The sequence below is a fragment of the Heterodontus francisci genome, chromosome 19, assembly GCF_036365525.1.
Source record: "Heterodontus francisci isolate sHetFra1 chromosome 19, sHetFra1.hap1, whole genome shotgun sequence".
In the NCBI taxonomy this organism is placed as follows: domain Eukaryota; kingdom Metazoa; phylum Chordata; class Chondrichthyes; order Heterodontiformes; family Heterodontidae; genus Heterodontus; species Heterodontus francisci.
In genome coordinates this window covers 66,125,253-66,143,526 of record NC_090389.1, presented here as the reverse complement: position 1 = coordinate 66,143,526, position 18,274 = coordinate 66,125,253, and the positions used below count along the sequence as shown (strand labels likewise).

Genomic DNA, 18,274 nt, shown 5'->3' with positions numbered 1-18,274 from the left:
CTTTCCCCATAGCCCTGAAAGTTTATTTCCCTCAAGTGCCCATCTAATTTCCTTTTGAAATCATCAATCGTACAGATGGAGGCCATTCGGCCCATCGAGTCCATGCAGGTTATCTGTAGAGCAATCCCGTCAGTCCCATTCCCCTGCTCTATCCCCATTGCCCTGAAAGTTTATTTCCCTCAAGTGCCCATCCAATTTCCTTTTGAATTCATCTATCGCCTCTGCTTCCAACACCCTCATAGGCAGTGACTTACAGGTCATTACCACTAGCTGCATAAAAAAGTTATTCATCACGTCCTCTCTGCATCTGTTACCCAAAACCTTCAATCTGTGTCCTCCAGTTTGTCTATCTTATCCAAAACTGTCACAATCTTGTACACCTCTACCAAATCACCCTTCAATCTCCTTTGTTCCAACAAGAACAACCCCAGCTTCTCCAGCCTAACTTTGTAGCTAAAATGCCTCATCCCTAGAAGCATTCTGGTAAATCCCTTCTGCACCCTCTCAAGGACACTCGCATCCTTCCTAAAGTGTGGTGACCAGAACTGGATGCAATACTCCAATTGTTGCCTAACCAGAGCTTTATAAAGGCTCGGCATAAGTTCCCTGCTTTTGTACTCAATACCTCTATTTACAAAGCTCAATATCCCATATGCTTTGCCAACTACTCTCTCAATATGTCCTGCCCCCTGAATAGATCCATGCACATGAACCCCGTAGGTCCCTCTGTTCCTGCGCACTCTTTAGAACTGTATCATTAAGTCTGTTTTGCCTTTCCCTATCCATTCTATAAAAATGCATCACCTCACACTTCTCAGTATTAGACTCCATCTGCCACTTGTCCGTCCATTCTGCTAGCCTATCTATGGCCTGTTGCAATTGATTGGTATCGTCCTCACTGTCTGCCACACCTCCAGGTTTGGTATCATTGGCAAATTTTGAAACTTTACTTTGTATTCCAATTTCCAAGTCATTCCTTTAATTCAGAAAATACAGTGGTCCTAGCACTGACCCTTGGGGAACACCTCTATCTACCATCCTCCAGTCTGAAAAATAACCATTTACCATGACTCTCTGTTTTCTGTCCTTAAGCCAATTTTTTTTATCCAAGCCTACACTAACTCTCCTATTCCATGAGCCTCAATTTTGATAACCAGCCTTTTATGCGGTACTTTGTCAAATGCTTTCTTAAAATCCATATGGACAACATCCATTGTTTTCCCTTCATCAACCTTCTCTGTTGCTTCATCAAAAAATTAAATTAAATTAATCTGCCTTTTAAAAATCTATGCTGGCTCTCTTTAATTAACTCAGATCTCTCCAAGTGCCTTTTGATTTTTTTCTCCCCCTGGTTACTGTTTCAAAACTCTTACCCACCACTGAGGTTAACCTGACCGGTCTGTAGTTACTAAGAATGTCCTTACACCCTTTCTTGAATAAGGGTGTCACATTTGCCACTTTCCAATCCTCTGCCACCTCCCGTGTACCTAGAAAAGATTATGGCAAGCCCTTCCTTTATCTCCACCCCCAATTCCTTTAGCAACCTGGGATGCAAGCCATCTGAACCAGGCGACTTATCCACTCTAAGCAGAGCCAGCCTTTCTACATCCTTCCTATCAATCTTCACCCCATTCATTACCTCTACAACCTCCGCTTCTACCAATATTTTGTCAGCATCCTCTTCAGTAAACACCTAAACAAAATACTCATTAATATTTTAGCCTTGCCCTGCACCTCTAAGCATTTATCACCTTCTTTGTCCCTAATAGGACCCACCCCTCCTCTTACTGCCCACTTGCTATATAGATGCAGGTAGAAGATTTTTGCATTATCTTTTATCTTAACTACCATTCTAAACTCATAATCTCTCTTTGCCAATATTATTTTCCTCTTCACTTCCCCTCTCAACTTAGTGTATTTGGCCTGGTTCTCACTTGAAAAATTCACCTGGCAAGCACCATACACCCTCTTTTTTGTTTCATCATATTCTCTATCTGCCTCATCAGACAAGGTGCCCTGGCTTTGGTTCCCTGCCTTTTCCTCTTGTTGTAATATACCTCGCCTGTACCTGAAACATCTCCTCCTTAAAGATCACCCATTGTTCAGCTACAGTTCTTCCTGTCAATCTTTGTTTCTATTTTACACTGGCTAGATCGCCTCTCATCCCATTGAAGTTTGCCATCTTCCAATTTAGAAGATCCACCTTAGATTGCTCCTTGTTCATCTTCATTACTAGTCTAAACCTTATGATACGATGATCACTCTTACCCAAGTGTTCCCCCAGAGACACTTAGTTCATTTGACCCAGCACATTCCCCAACACCAAATCCAGCAATTCCTCCTTCCTAGTTGGACCGAGAACATACTGGTCAAGGAAGTTCTACTGAACTCATTGCAGAAATTCATCCCCCTTCTTTCCCTTTATTCTAACACTATCCCAATTAATATTTTGGAAGTTGTTTTCATTTGATACCCACCTCAGTCCATTCCCAGCTCACTCCGTGATGCTTTCTCTGCTGGAACTTGTCAATCTGAAATAAAACCAACTTAGAAAACATAAAGGAAGCAGGTTTTTACAATTAAGTTGTACAACAGGAATATTTCTGAAAGGAGTTTTTAAAATGGAAATGTAAGATTTATGAGGTGATACTCTTTTACTTAAAGATATGTATTAAAAGTCTCTGTTTAAGATACAAAATACTTATTTTTCAAATAATATTGTTTTGCAAATCTGTCTAATGACTATTAAATTAATTGAATCAATTATCTGTTTTTGAAACTATATAGCTTTACAAGACATGCTGATAAATACAAATGAGTAGTATTTTCCTGATAATTGAATAGAAAGATTAAATGGCTAGCAAATGTAACATTGAAGTGATCAGTTCAGGCTGTTTAATTATGAAACTGAATTTTAGATCAATTACATTTGGATGTAGACAAGAAACAAGACTGCAACATACTTGGTTTTTCCTTAATCTCATACTACATAGTGGTGGGATCCTGTTCAAAAGCAGACAATTTGATTTATTAAATTTGAATTAAGCATTAAAATAAGGTGAGCAGATCAGATAAATGGTGATTGCATATAAATTACAGCTAAACATATTTTGAAGTCATGCTGAAATATTAAACTACAGGATCGATCAGAAATAGAACCAAATACACCTGCTGTAATCTATTTATCCTTTCTAGGAGAACATCAATATCTGGAAACTGGAAAACAAATACTGGGTCAGCCATGCTCGAACAGATTGCAATGACAGAAAGGTGGGTACATCATTGATACAGGCAAAGAATCATACATAGAAAAATGTTCTCTGAAGTATAAATATATGTCACAGCATAGCTCATTATTTTGAGGTAAGTTTTAGAGAATATGGGGCCAATTTTATGTTGAGCTGGTGCATTACTATAACTTAAAATGCAGATCCTTTGCACATTTCCTACAGGGCTGCAATTCTGAGGTCTGTTATAATCGTATGTTGAAGTGCTTATGCCCATTTTTGTTTTAGCTTTATTAAGGCCCCAAATTTGTCAGAAATATTGAAATGAGCACCTCCCACAACTCTACATGATTCTTCCATGTTGCTCTTTTTCCTTGTGCATCTATTTGAAAGAGTCATAACATCACCTGGCAGCTTCATGCATGGCAGCACTTGTGGTAGAACCTGCCTCTCAAGGATTGGCCTCTTCAACCATCAGCCAAAATGCACCATATGAAGACACCTTATCTAAATGTATTGTTTGCTGTGTGTCCATCATCATCTTGTAGATGGAAGGATGCCAACATGATCTTTGAAGGAGCATGGCTTAAAAGAGCTCTTAAAGTTACAAAGGTTTTGTATCAGTTTTCCTTTTAGTACAGTCTTTTCATTATATATTTTTACTCAATTTTTCAGCAACATCTTTTTTTCACTCCTTAACATAAGTTTGTTTATAAAGTGACTCAAATACAATATTTCATGGTTGAGGTGGAATAAGTTAATAAGTGGTGTGTCATGTAGATCAGCAAACGCCAGATGATATCTGTAGACCTAATAATATGCCTGGCAGCTTGTTCTGGATCAGCAAGGAACCTGTTTCAGAGCTTTGCTATCTGTCAATCAAGTTGGAACATAAGGAGGACACTGTCAGTATTGTCAACATCATCACTGTATTTATTGCCTGTTGCTCATTCTTGCAAGAACTACAATATCAGCCAAAATGCTGCACACACATGTATTAAACCAAGTACTGATATATTGCAGAGTATGGTTAGCACTTTTGTCTTCTTTCTCACTGAAAAGCAACCACCCAATTTGACTGCACTGACTTCACAGCCACTGAGTCCCTTTAACATATGTATATGAGGCTAGTAGCAATGCAATAGGCAGATGATGGAAAGGCGCAGAAAGAGCGAGAGAATGTTATAAGGGAAGATTTTCAAAAGTGGAAATCTGTCTGAAACAGCTTCCACCCATAATTCCTTACTGAAAGATTTCCTGCGCAGTTCTTGCACAATATGTGTGCCAAAACAGTGAGGAAATTCACCCCATTAGCATGACTACATTAACTGTACCTATTTGTGTACCACATGAATCTGTATTTTAAAGGCGAAAATAATTATAGAGGATCATTCAAATTAAAATATTCCTCCCGTATAGATAAGTTTGATCTTGGAGCTGATGTCTGTTGAATAGATCGCTGTGATTCAACCTAAAATAACAGGTTTTTGTAGCAGATGGGAAATAAATTTGAAATGTCTCCTGTTGTGTTATTGTTTTTCTTAGCAATAATGTATGAGACAATCTTGAGTTGAAAGCTAAACAAATGTTGGATTCTTTATTCTGAAGCACAAATTTACAGGAGAGCTCTATCATACATGTGTGTCTAGGTGATCACCACAACACCAACTAACTGGTCACATGTTTGTCACTTCCATGATGATGTGTAGAGTACTTAGATTGTTAATGTGATATCACGATATCCCCCTTTCCTAAAGTGGAAACACACAAAAGATAAATTTAAAAATGAGGCAAAACAACTTTGAATAATATTTACATATGCACTGACCCTAATGTTCTTTAGTTAATTGTCTTTGAACTGTACAGGTGGTCTACTGACTGGACCTGATCTTGTCACAGTGTAGCTTGATGGAGAACTAGACCTGGCAACATTTTTAGCTTGACTTTTGTGTATGTTCTGATAGTTGTCCTGTGCTTGAGAATTGCATTTGCCACTTTCCTTTGCTATGTTCTGAATATCTGAGTCTGACTGTGTTCTCAATGCAATAGAGTTGTCGGGCACAATGTTGTTAGCTAGTTCCCTTAGCTGACATCAGTTTCTTCTGAGCACTGCTCCGTTAGGGGTGGTTACTTCATAGGAACTTGGTTTGTTGCAGATTTTGGACACTTCTGCAGAGAACCCATACTTTTTCTTATTGATGTATTTCCCTGACTTTCTGTCCCATCTGTAACAGTGGTAGTTCCAAACCTGCATGCATATTGTGTGTAGTCTTCATCTTTTTCTGTTATGTTAGGAGCCTGTCTTGTATTGAAGAGAATTTCATGAGATGGTGACTTGGAAATGTTTCTTCCAAATATAATTTCCACTGGGGACAGTAGTCCTGTGCCAATTGATGTCGCTGTCAGGTATAACATGGCTACATGTAAATCTGGTTTAGTTTCACGACACTTTACAATCAGTGATTTGACTGTACATACAGTCTCTGCTAGGCCATTCAACTTTGGATAATGCAGTGAAGAAGTGATATGGTTTACAGCCTATTTCCTGCACATATCCTGGAATGGCTTGGGGATGTATTGCAAACCATTGTCCGATACTATCTCCTCTGGAGAACCAAACAAGCTGAAAATTGTGCTGATAATATTTGCGCCTGATGCGCCTGAGGTGTCCCTTAATTGACATATTATTGGAAATTTGGAGTAATCGGTGACCAACAAATAACTGTTGCCTTTGATTGTGAAGAGGTCGATGGCTATCTTTGACCAAAGATGTGACAGGATGTTGTGACGAAGAACTGGCTCTTTATGCTGACATGGTTGATGCTGCTGGCATGCATCACATGACCATACCACTCCCTCAATGCCACTGTTAATACCTGGCCAGTGGACAGTCTCACGTGCAAGCCTTCTAAACTTCTCAACACCCATATAGCTGAGAGGCAATTGTGAAAGCTTGTCAGGGCGACGGGTTTGTGGAATTATTACCTGCCTGCCTTTGAAATTCCCAACTCATCTCAGTATGGCCAGGTGGTTCTGAGCTCTGCAGGAACCTCCAGTTTGCAGGCAGGTCATCCTTTCAAAATGAGTTGCGACAACATCTTCAAGACTGAGTCTTTAGAAGTTTCTTCCCATAATTTGCCCAAACGCTTCAAATCTATTTGGTATACATCTTCCAGCTCTATGTCAACCTGGTTGTCAAATAGAATGCCTTCATGTTTCCTAAGACTGGGTAATCTACTTAAAGCATCGGAGGTCACTATGAGATTACTTGGCTTATATCTGACCTCGCAGTCGTACCCTTGCACTTTTATTAATAGCCGTTGTAGTCGGGGAGGTGGGCTGGTGAGCGGCTTTTTTCCAGATCATCGCTAATGGCTTATGATCTGTTTCATTTACGCAATGCTTTCCAAAGAGATAAGTGTGAAACCTTGTGATTCTGAACACCAATGCTAGTGTTTTGAAATAGTTGGCCTGTGCGGAGCATAAGCTTTTCGATCCGCAAGTGATTGAAGGTCTGTCCTGCAACAAGCACGCTCCCAGGCCTTTCTATGAAGCATCCACTTTGAGAATGGTGTTCTTACTTGGGTCATAGTATTGCAAACATGCATCCATGGATAATGACTACTTCAGCAAATCGAGTGCATGCTGGTGGTCCTCATGCCACAGAAATGGTGTTTCCTTTCTGAGGAGTCCCAATAGAATCCAAGACTTCTCTGAGAAATTTGAAATGTAGGGACATAAGAAATTGAAGAGACCAAGACATCTTTGTAAGTCCTCTTTGTCTTGTGGGCTTGGCATGGACTGAATGTGCCCTACCTTGCTGGGATCCGGTCTGAATATATGGAGACAAAGAAGTTAATGTGTATCGCGTTTATGGCACATTTCTTACTATTGAACACAAGATCCTCTTCCTGACTGTTGCCATCAGGATGTGTAAATTCCTGTCATGCTCTTCTATTATTGTGGTCATGACTGTGATATCATCAGCAATACAGACACACCCTGGCATGTTCTCTGAAATGTTACAACCAGGTGAGGAAGGGGTCTCAGGCTCCGCTCTCGCCCCTTCTCTGGTTTGGCTGTAACAAGGTTTATCTTTTTAAAAATAGTGATTTTAGCTTACCACCTCAATGAGCCCTTGCTCACTGCACTCCAATTGCAACTGAAAATGCTCCAATCATACAGGTTGTTTTGAGTTTAAATAAGAAAGATGTAAGTTTATAAACCTTATCACTCTAACCCGGTTAAAATCACAAAAATACACAATGCATCCACGATCACAATGACATGAGAGGCAAACACACATACAAATAGATACAGAGGGGAAGCAAGAATTGGGATGTTAAAGTAGAGTTGGCAATAAATGGAATACAGGTACTGTCCTTAGTGTCCTTGACTCAATGTCCTTGATTGAAGTTAAAGTCTGGGAGTCCTTGCTGGGCCACATGCACAATTTCAGGCTTGCTTCTCTGGTACCAGAAGGCTGAAGGTAGGTCTCAACTGTCTTTTTAGTGGTTGTCTGTAAAGTTCTGCAGTCTTGAAGTTTAGAAGCTGCCACCGTGGTTTCTCTGGGACTTTGCTGGAGAGGGAGACAGAGAGAGAGAGACTTTTCTCTGCTGGTCCAGTTGCAATCTTTTGTTCACACTGAGGCACAATTCAAAGAACCTCAGCCTTACCCCAGCAGGTAGGTCATGTGACCATCTCTTTGTTTGAAACCACAGTTCCTAGAGGGGTATTGGAATGTAGAGTCTTTCAGGCATACTTAGTGGGGAGTGGAAGTTGGCTCTTACAAAGTCAAAGGGGTGTTGATGTCTTTTGATTACCCCTATTCGCAAAACCAATCTCGTTAATTGAATCAGGGAACACTCCTATTGTCTCTCTATTCAACTGTCTCTCAGCTCATCCTTGTCTTCTCAGAATGCAAATGTGCGACCATCTTTTTAGCTGTTCAGTTCTTCTTTTCTTTTTAAAAAGTCATTTGTGGTGTCCAGTAAAAATAGTTCTCAAGCAGTATTCCATATAACATAATTAATATGTTTCCATTTAGCAGGTGTGTTTTCCATCACAGTAATGTGATCCATGAGTTGCTAAAATAAATCCTGCCTTACTGATAAGCCAAATGGTAGGTGCAAAAAGCAATATCGCCCAAACAGGGTCCTGAAAATCATTAACTCCTGCGAATATTCGGAGAGATGGACTGACTAGTACCCATACTGCGCATCAAGTTTTGAAAAAAACTTGGCCGTTGCAAATTTCAAATTCAGCTCTTCTAATCTGGGAATTTTGTGAGGACAACGTTTCAATGCCTTGTTCAGCCTTATAGGATCCAAACATACCTGGATGGTGCCATCTTTTTAGACTACAGCTGTTATCGAGCTGCACCAATCTGTGTGCTGCTGAACACGTCTCATGATTCCTTGCCTCTCCATAGTATCCAGCTCTCAGTTTGCCCATGACATGGACACTACATTTCCTTGCTATAGAAGGAACCGCATCGTCCCTCAGATGTCGGACAGCATCGCCTTTGAAACTTCCCACTGTTTCAAAACAGTCTGGGTGCATTCTTTGTAAATCTTGGACAGACTCGATAGGGTCACATGTATTCTGGTTGTGCACCTTTGACATACTACTAATCTCATGGATTGTCAAGATTTGAAGCTCACTACATGCTGGTAGGCCTGCAACTGCTGGACAATGTCGTCGATGTAGAAAACCTGTTGCAACTATGCGGAGTTTAGATACCTGCACTTTTAACATTAGCATGCCTACACAATTGATCAGTGTACTATTGTACATGGTGAGTCTTGTCTTTGTTGGTTGTATCATGGCTTCCCATCTCACCAGGTACTATTCTCAGTGGCAAAATGTGTGCAGTTGTCCTTGTATCGGCTTTCAGTCTTAACGTGTGTTGTCCACTCTTCTCTGGGCATATGATGTCAATGGTGGTGAATGTTTCCTGCTGTGCAAACAGATCCATTTGGTGTGCAATGATTATCATGTGAAAAGCTTGCTCACCCTCAATACCCTGTAAGCTCTTCACAGCACTATCACTCTCATGGACATGTCTGCGTTTGGTTTGGCCTTTGGCGAATGTATCCATGTTTCTTCCACAATGTGCTGTCTGCTTTTTGTCAGGTTGTGGTCTGTTGTGACTTCTGGCCAGTTTTCCACGATCAGAGCTCCTGCAAAGCCTTGCCCAGTGCCCTTTTGTCACACACCTTGCATTTGTCCATGTAGGCCGGACAATTCTTTGGTTGCTGCATCAGACTGCACTTGTTACATATCTTGAGGTGTTCTAGTTACTTCGCTTATGTTTGTTGTACCAGGCGCTCATATGCACTGCTTGGTTGCAGCAAGGGCCTCAAATTTCCTGACTTCTTTTAAGAGATTTTCAACATCAGACCCTTTCTCCTTGTTCAGTAGCTCTTTCTGAAAAGTTTATATCAGGGTAGACACAATCACCAATTCCATAATCTATTCGGATAACTCCATTTCTCTGAAATCATAGAGTTTGCCTTTCTCACGGCACCTACTAATGAATTGGACTATGGTCCCTCTTGATTGCTGCCTGTATGTCATCAGCTCCAGGTGGTGAATTCTGAAATTAATCCTGACCTTGAGCTGGTCCTCTAACATAGACCATAGTCTTTCTGGGTCCTTCTGTTCTGCTTCAGAAAGTCCCAAGGTGTTAATACAATGTAGCTGATCATTACCAATTGCGATTTTTATTTTCACCGCTTGCTTGTTCAGCTCCGTGACAACCAGATCCAAGAAGCACATCTCCATGCGTTGCTTTAAGAGTTGTAACTCAAGTAGGAGATCTTAGACTTTCCAGTTCATGGAAGGAGATTTAGTGGACATGGAGCCAAATGCCCAGTATCAAAAATTGCAGCTGGAGCTTTCCCCTTTAAATAGCCGCCTTTTTTACTGGGCCTTTCTCTGGAAAAAAAAACTTGCAGGTCTACTGTATCTGCAGCATCGAACTTCAGCCACACCCAGAACTCTGTGCCTGCAGCGCAGGCTTCCAGCCCGCGATCAGGGAGACCCCACCCATGAAGCACTCATAGTGGTAAAAGCACCCGGTGCGTAATGGCGGTGCCAATCCGCAGCCCTGATGAGAACCGACTCGGCACGATTTTCCCGAGCTCGATTCCGCCCGATTTCTGACTTTTCTTGCCAGTTGTCATCAAGCTGAACAACCCCCTTCATGCATTCACTGTCTCTCGAGTACCTACCTTAAGGATAGTTGTCGAATCATCGCACCTCCGAAGATGAGTTGCATTGCCTTGTCTTTGATGGACTACAATGGAGAGATCGCTGGTCTCGATGTCTCATCCGAGATTGCTGGTCCCCGTGACTACCATTCCTGAGCCTCTCTGCAACAGTGCTACGTCAAAGCTGCGGGCTTCAACTGTGCATCACTGTCACCTCATTGCGAACGGTGTGCTTGGAAGTTGAAAATCTTGAGTAACCACATGCTGCCATGATGTTGCGTTCCTCAGAAACCACACTGCCACCATATTGTGTTATTGTTTTTCTTAGCAATAATGTACCAGACAGTTTTGAGTTGAAAGCTAAACAAATGTTGGGTTCTTTATTCTGAAGCACAAATTTACAGGAGAGCTCTATCATACACCTGTGTCTACATGATCAACACAACTCCAACTAACTGATCACATGTTGGATGACATCACTTCCTGTGATGATGTGTGGAGTACTTACATTGTTAGTGATATCATAACATCTTCTGCAAGATTGGAGTTTATATAAATATTTTTTACTTGCCAAGTTGGGGGAGTATATTTCATATCGAATGAACTGATTGATATACCTATTGATTTTTTAGCATCAAAAGGGCTTTTGAATTTCTGAATGCACAAGAACATAAGAAATAAGAGCAGGAGTAAGCCATTCAGCCCCTCAAGCCTGCCCCGCCATTAAATAAGATCATGGCTGATCGGTCCCAGGCCTCAACTCCTCTTTCAGACTTGCTCCGCATAACCCTCGACTCCCCAATGTAGGCTAAACTATGGTGTCTGAACAATATCTTATTAAAATTTGCATACTGTTTGCCAAATCTCTGGTAATTTGAAGAGTTGTCCAGGATGTCTCCATTATCATTCCTGCACTGGAACCATGCAGCTATATTTGATATTCTTTAATGAGAATACATGTGAACTAACAATTCAGCAAAAACAACGGCAAGAGGTCAAATGGTAGAACTTAGTTAAAGATGAAAATGTTCTGAGCAATTATTTTCTAAATTTTGATTCTTCACTTGACAACACAAGCTATTATTACGAAGAAGAATATAATTAAATTCAGATTTATATCCATTATAGTCTTCAACACTTTTTTTTTACAAAATGGTGTGAAAAATTGCTTCCTTAAACTGTCAGGTTGCATAGACAGACTCGTTTCACCAGACTCCCAGAGAACATGACATGGCCACAGTCACATCATATTGAATACATCACTTTGCAATGCATACAAACACTGAACCCACAGGGAACATGGTATTGGACGCAAGAAGGACCTATACAACTTCAACTAGACTTTCAGGAAACTTGTATGCATTTGAATCACTTTGATTGGCAGATACATAGTTACCAGGGCATCATGTCAAAAGGTATATGGAACCAACTCTGCTGTAATCAAATCTGAACATGTCAAGTCCTTAAAGAATAGCTGTGAAGATTGATAATTATAAAAGTAGAGACTGAATCTGAATTTGAACCCACACTGTGGCTTCATCTGAGGGTATGTTTACCTGTCTCATGTGGGTTAATTAACAAAAGGAAGGAAAACTGCCTTTGAAGGGTCCCTACCCACAGCATTCAAACACATCCTTAGATTTCTTTGGCTTCCTGACTGTGGAGGACACTGAGATTGCAGGGCAAAATAGAAGAGCATTACACAATGAAAGGCACTATTGTGAATTAAAGTAGCTCTATCTTTTCTGTTTTGTTAGTCTTATGCATTAAATTATTTATTATGTTAGGAAATTTTGCAAATATGCAGCTAGTCTGTTGGAATCTGTAAAGGGAGCATAAGTGAATCCATTAATAAGAATGAATAAACAAAGGGAGGAGAACAGCATGTGGTAATCAAGAATCCCAACTGCTAACTCCAGTCACAGAGCAGAGTTAATGGGGGTGAATGACCAACCAACAAGTCTATTGAAAAGGTGAAAACTAGTGGATAACTTGAAAAAATCATTGCATTAAAATACCGAAAAAGCATTTAAAAGATAAATACTGTGGAAACAGCTAAATGAAGAGGAGAAATGGCATAGGAAAAATGCACACAAAAAGGCAAGTCAATGGAAGAAATCAAACAAAATTGTAAATGTGCAATACAAACAGAAATGCTGGAAGTACATGCCAGAAGTACATGCCGTATGGCCTACTCCTGTTCCTATTTCTTTATGTTCTTATGCCAAATCCACCAATGCCCATATGTTTCCACCTTTTGTTCAGTCCTGTTAATGGACTCACTTCTTTTCTAGTTTCCAATTCTACAAATCCACTTAAGAAGTCAATGTGCCTTTTCTCTTTTAAAAATGCTGATGGATCTGATGTGTATTATCAGCATTTTTGCTTATCTTTCAAACTTTCAACATGCTTTTATGGTTTTATCTTTGTCTATTTTCTACGAACTCCCAACTAATGATACATTATATATCTGAAGCCAAAGGCTTCGCAAATAATCATGACCCGGGCTTCGGGACCCCGGCATCGGGACCAAGAAGGGGTCCTGAGCCCGCACATGCTGGCAGCGAGACCGGCAGCACAATCTTCCAGGAGGCTACTGTATTATGAGGGTCTCAAAGGGTTAATGTTGAAAGAGTGTAAAGAATACCTCCTACCATGATGTTGTAAGAGATCACATGTGAGAGAGACTTGAAGATAGATGCAGCGTGGCTTTAGAGGAGTCACACAGACAGGTGTGAAGCTGTATATAGTTGTAATAAAGGTCAATCTTCTAATTACTCCAGACGAAGGAAACTCTCTCAGCTAGACAAACTGGGCATACCAAACAAACATACAACGTGGTGATCAGTGGTGAGATCGAAAACAATGGTGGTTCTTACTATGCTACACCCAGAAGATGATTTTGAAGAAATTTCAAAGAGGGCTGACCTGGAAAAAGCGCCAAAACTGCAGAACTCGAGAAGAGGCTGTGGAAAAGCTCCACAGAGGGCTGAATTTTATTAACCCTACGACGTCGGGGGTCTTAGTGGGAGGGCCCAGAAAATTCTTCTGGGAGAGACCCGCCACGACCCGCAATGTTGGGAAGGCCCTGCCACATTTTACCGACAGCTGCGAGGCCTCAGTGCACCACCAGATTTTCGATCACTCCACCACCATAACTTCACTGGAAATGCGGCAGAAACCCTGTTTACTTTTCTGCTGAAATTCTAGCAATATTACAGTGGTCTTATTCTGGCAAAAAGTCTGAAGACATTCAGGAGTTTTAACGTCCCCCACTACAATAGCTGGGAAACTCAGATGGAATATGAGTAGCTGAAGAACAGACTGACAGACAACTAGCATAACGAGAGGAAATGGATATAATTGTTTAAATTCTTGTTAATAGTACATTTATATTCAATCTGCTGGATGAACTGGACACTGCTTTAGTCTGATTTTACCAATAATTTTCTTGACATGAGTTCAACATTTTGTATACTTTACGTTAGATTAAATAGCAACCAGAACACCTGGTTCCAATTTCCTTAAACCCTTCAAGCTGCTTATGATATGTTATACTCCAATACTGTGTTGGGTGAAGCATGGATAAAGAGTTTTAATAGAGAAAATGTTCAGATTATGTTTACCCCAGAGCATATCCATAAAACTGTTATGAATTCTTCCCACAGCTAAACATTCAAATAACTAAAAAACCTATGGTGATTTGAAAGAATGTAATATTTCATGATTCTTGCGTTAATTTGTACCCAGCGGTGCCCTCAACCAATTATCTCAAACTGTAACTGCTTAGCATTAACTTTTTTCCAATTTTCTTTATCAATGATATTTTCTTTTTTGGTCAGTGCCTACCAGCTGTCAGTGACGCATTTAGTGTTCCAGTCCATTTTGCAGCTAGGTAAACTGAATTAAAGGGAATTTTATCTGAAAATTAAACCATTCAGCACAACAAGGCAAAATGAATGCTGCCATATTGAAACAGAGTTGAGATAGGGCTATAAGACAGTTGTACTGATTCTCTGAACTGCATTTCAAGTGGGGCTGTCTAATTAGAGTGTGGTAGGGCTGAATTTCCCCTACTCAGCAGGATTTTCAGAGCCATCCATTGGAGCAACATTTGCACTTCTCTTTTGCTCCCCCACTAAATAGCATTGCCATTCCCAACTCATTGCCCCAAAACATGGCATGGCTACTACACTGATCAGCAACCAAACTACCCACACAGCAGCATGCCAATCACCCTAAAACAACCCCTCACCAAAAAAGCAGCGTTCCCACCACCCCCTTAGCAACATTTCTGCCACATCCCCTAGGAAAAGTGGGAGAGAAAAGGCGGGTAGAGGTAAAAAGGAGGAAAGGGACTGGAGGAGAAGAGGAGGAACATGCCACCATTCCTACTCCACTGAGCAGCATTTTAGCCTCACCCTTCTCCCACAACAGAAATTCTACCCACGAGGAGGAGGAAAGTGATAGGATGAGATGGGTGGAGGTGAATAAGGGAGGAAGAGGACAAGGGGAGGAATTATGTAAATCTACATTAGTGCAGGAAATTCATGCAAGCTGCTTTTTGCATGGGAAGTTTACTTTAATAAGCAATGAAGGGTTTCGGCAGATGTATCTCAGAGATGACATAAAACCGGCATAAATTAGTTCGGCATGAATATCCTTAGAACAAAATGGCACAGCCCAGGTCTTAGGTAAGGTTAAACCAGAACTTTCCAGGAAATTTCAGAACAATACCAGTTCAAACAAAGACCTCCAAGTGCTTGCCTCTCTGTATAGCAAGGCCACCACTACAATGCGGGAGACATGTGTAAGAAGTATCCCTTGTTCTCCCAGCAGTCATCCTGCTATGTTCCTGGAAAGATCTAATATTGTGATGGTTGGGATGGGGTAGATTGTCCCAGCATAAATGCATGATGATAATGCCTGGGTCCCTTGCACAAACTTGCAGCATCCTGTTTTTGTAATCAGAGACTGCCTGAACGTTAATGGAGTAGTCGGTTTTTCTATTGGTGAATGCTGCTAGCTAGTGTTCTGCTGCTCTAATGGCAATATGTGCTGTCCATGATGCCTGGATGTGAAGAAAGCCAGTCATTGTTGTAAATCCCTGAGCTCTCTCTTGTTGGCTGATGAGGTCAATGAGGAAGGTGATGTTCTGCTCAGCCCAAGCAAACAGGGCATCGTCAATTTGGCAAAACAATTAACAATTTGTTTTGCGTATAATTTAACAGTAGCTTCTATATCAGTGACATACTGGCAATGCTGACTCAGAAGCGTCTGAATGAATTGAATGTTCATTCGTGTAGGATGTAACAAGGACTATTAATGCAGAAGGGCTCTAAGTTTTGGGGGCAGAGGAATAAGCAGGTTATTGTGCAATTACCTCATCCCTCATATCATTTGTTGCTAAGTGTTTAGGGTCCTCCTTCTTCTACTGCTTCCTCAACTTCCTCATCTAATTTTTTTTTTGTTAATTCGTGAGATGTGGGTGTCGCTGGCTAGGCCAGCATTTATTGCCCATCCCTAATTGCCCTTGAGAAGTGGTGGTGAGCCACCTTCTTAAGTCCATGTGGGGTAGGTACACCCACAGTGCTGTTAGGAAGGGAGTTCCAGGATTTTTACCCAGCGACAGTGAAGGAACGACGATATAGTTTCAAGTCAGGATGGTGTGTGACTTGGAAGGGAACTTGCAGATGGTGGTGTTCTCATGCATCTGCTGCACTTGTCCTTCTAGGTGGTAGCGCGCTCCTGCTCGTGTGACACCGTTTATGAATTGTTTCTTGTGACAATCCAGTACCATGGACTACAAAACAAGGAAACATTTAAACTTTTGAGTAATTGAGTTAAAGATATGAGATCTGTGTCATTGTTGGGCATTATCTTTGCACTCTTTAGGGAAACACGACAGTGATTTTCAGCTGTGCTCTGTGAAATATAAGTATAAATAATTCATTTATTAGAGTCATTTGATTTAAATGAACAAATATTTGTAAATCTTTAAATATTTGACTTATTTCTTTAGCAATAATTCTAAATTATCTGCACATTTGCAGTGTGAGGAGGTGGTAACTTTTGTCATGCATTGGCTATGTATTTCTCACTAAACTTTCAAGATTAGAAAGAACCCTGGTATTCAGGAATTAAGGGCAGTTTTACTGTTTTGACAAACTAAGCTTGCTGACAATTTCAATAATGGGAAGGATAAGATATTTCGATCACCATTTCTTTCTTCCTTCTCACAATTTTCTGGCCTATAGACCAATATGAGGAGTTATGATCAATAATAATCCAAATTAAAACTAGATAGAATAATTTATACTTTGAATAATGGGGTTCAAATAATATCAATAGCCAAATTTTCCAATAAGATTATTCGTTTCTCAGGCAGCCGCATGTTTCAAATGGCACTTTGTGCCAATCTGCACTCATCCCTGAAGTCCAGTTAGATGGCTAGTGTCATTTGCCTTTATTGTTGCTTCCTGATTCTCATGTTCCCCCTTCCTGTTCTTCTTTCCTGAAGTTAGTATGGCATTAAGAAATGGAATGTTAAAAGGGATGACAAACTCCACTCCGCCTCCACACACAAACCCCTCACCCCCATCATTAATACTATGCCACATGGTTGAATATGGTAAATGAATATTTTGCGTCAGTATTTACAGTAGAGAAAGAAAATGTTGTCGAGGAGAATACTGAGATTTAGGCTACTAGGCTAGATGGGATTGAGGTTCACAAGAAGGAGGTGTTATCAATTTTGGAAAGTGTGAAAATAGATAAGTCCCCTGGGCCAGATGGGATTTATCCTAGGATTCTCTGGGAAGCTAGGGAGGAGATTGCAGAGCCTTTGTCCTTGATCTTTATGTCGTCATTGTCGACAGGAATAGTGCCGGAAGACTGGAGGATAGCAAATGTTGTCCCCTTGTTCAAGAAGGGGAGTAGAGACAGCCCTGGTAATTATAGACCTGTGAGCCTTACTTCGGTTGTGGGTAAAATGTTGGAAAAGGTTATAAGAGACAGGATTTATAATCATCTTGAAAAGAATAAGTTCATTAGCGATAGTCAGCACGGTTTTGTGACGGGTAGGTCGTGCCTCACAAACCTTATTGAGTTTTTCGAGAAGGTGACCAAACAGGTGGATGAGGGTAAAGCAGTGGATATGGTGTATATGGATTTCAGTAAGGCGTTTGATAAGGTTCCCCATGGTAGGCTATTGCAGAAAATACGGAAGTATGGGGTTGAAGGTGATTTAGAGCTTTGGATCAGAAATTGGCTAGCTGAAAGAAGACAGAGGGTGGTGGTTGATGGCAAATGTTCATCCTGGAGTTTAGTTACTAGTGGTGTACCGCAAGGATCTGTTTTGGGGCCACTGCTGTTTGTCATTTTTATAAATGACCTGGAAGAGGGTGTAGAAGGGTGGGTTAGTAAATTTGCGGATGACACTAAGGTCGGTGGAGTTGTGGATAGTGCCGAAGGATGTTGTAGGGTACAGAGGGACATAGATAGGCTGCAGAGCTGGGCTGAGAGATGGCAAATGGAGTTTAATGCGGAAAAGTGCGAGGTGATTCACTTTGGAAGGAGTAACAGGAATGCAGAGTACTGGGCTAATGGGAAGATTCTTGGTAGTGTAGATGAACAGAGAGATCTTGGTGTCCAGGTGCATAAATCCCTGAAGGTTGCTACCCAGGTTAATAGGGCTGTTAAGAAGGCATATGGTGTGTTAGCTTTTATTAGTAGGGGGATCGAGCTCTGGAGCCACGAGGTCATGCTGCAGCTGTACAAAACTCTGGTGCGGCCGCACCTGGAGTACTGCGTGCAGTTCTGGTCACCGCATTA

At 41.0% G+C, this 18,274-nt stretch overlaps 1 protein-coding gene across 2 annotated transcripts in view; it reads left to right on the top strand.

Annotated features, from left to right (window-relative positions):
- syn2b (synapsin IIb) overlaps nucleotides 1–18,274 on the top strand; it is a 420,009-nt gene that overhangs the window by 335,313 nt on the left and 66,422 nt on the right. For both annotated transcript variants that reach the window (XM_068051834.1, XM_068051835.1), the window contains exon 8: nucleotides 3,196–3,270. In XM_068051834.1, coding sequence (XP_067907935.1) covers nucleotides 3,196–3,270 — 75 coding nt within the window. The remainder of the gene's footprint in view (nucleotides 1–3,195; nucleotides 3,271–18,274) is intronic.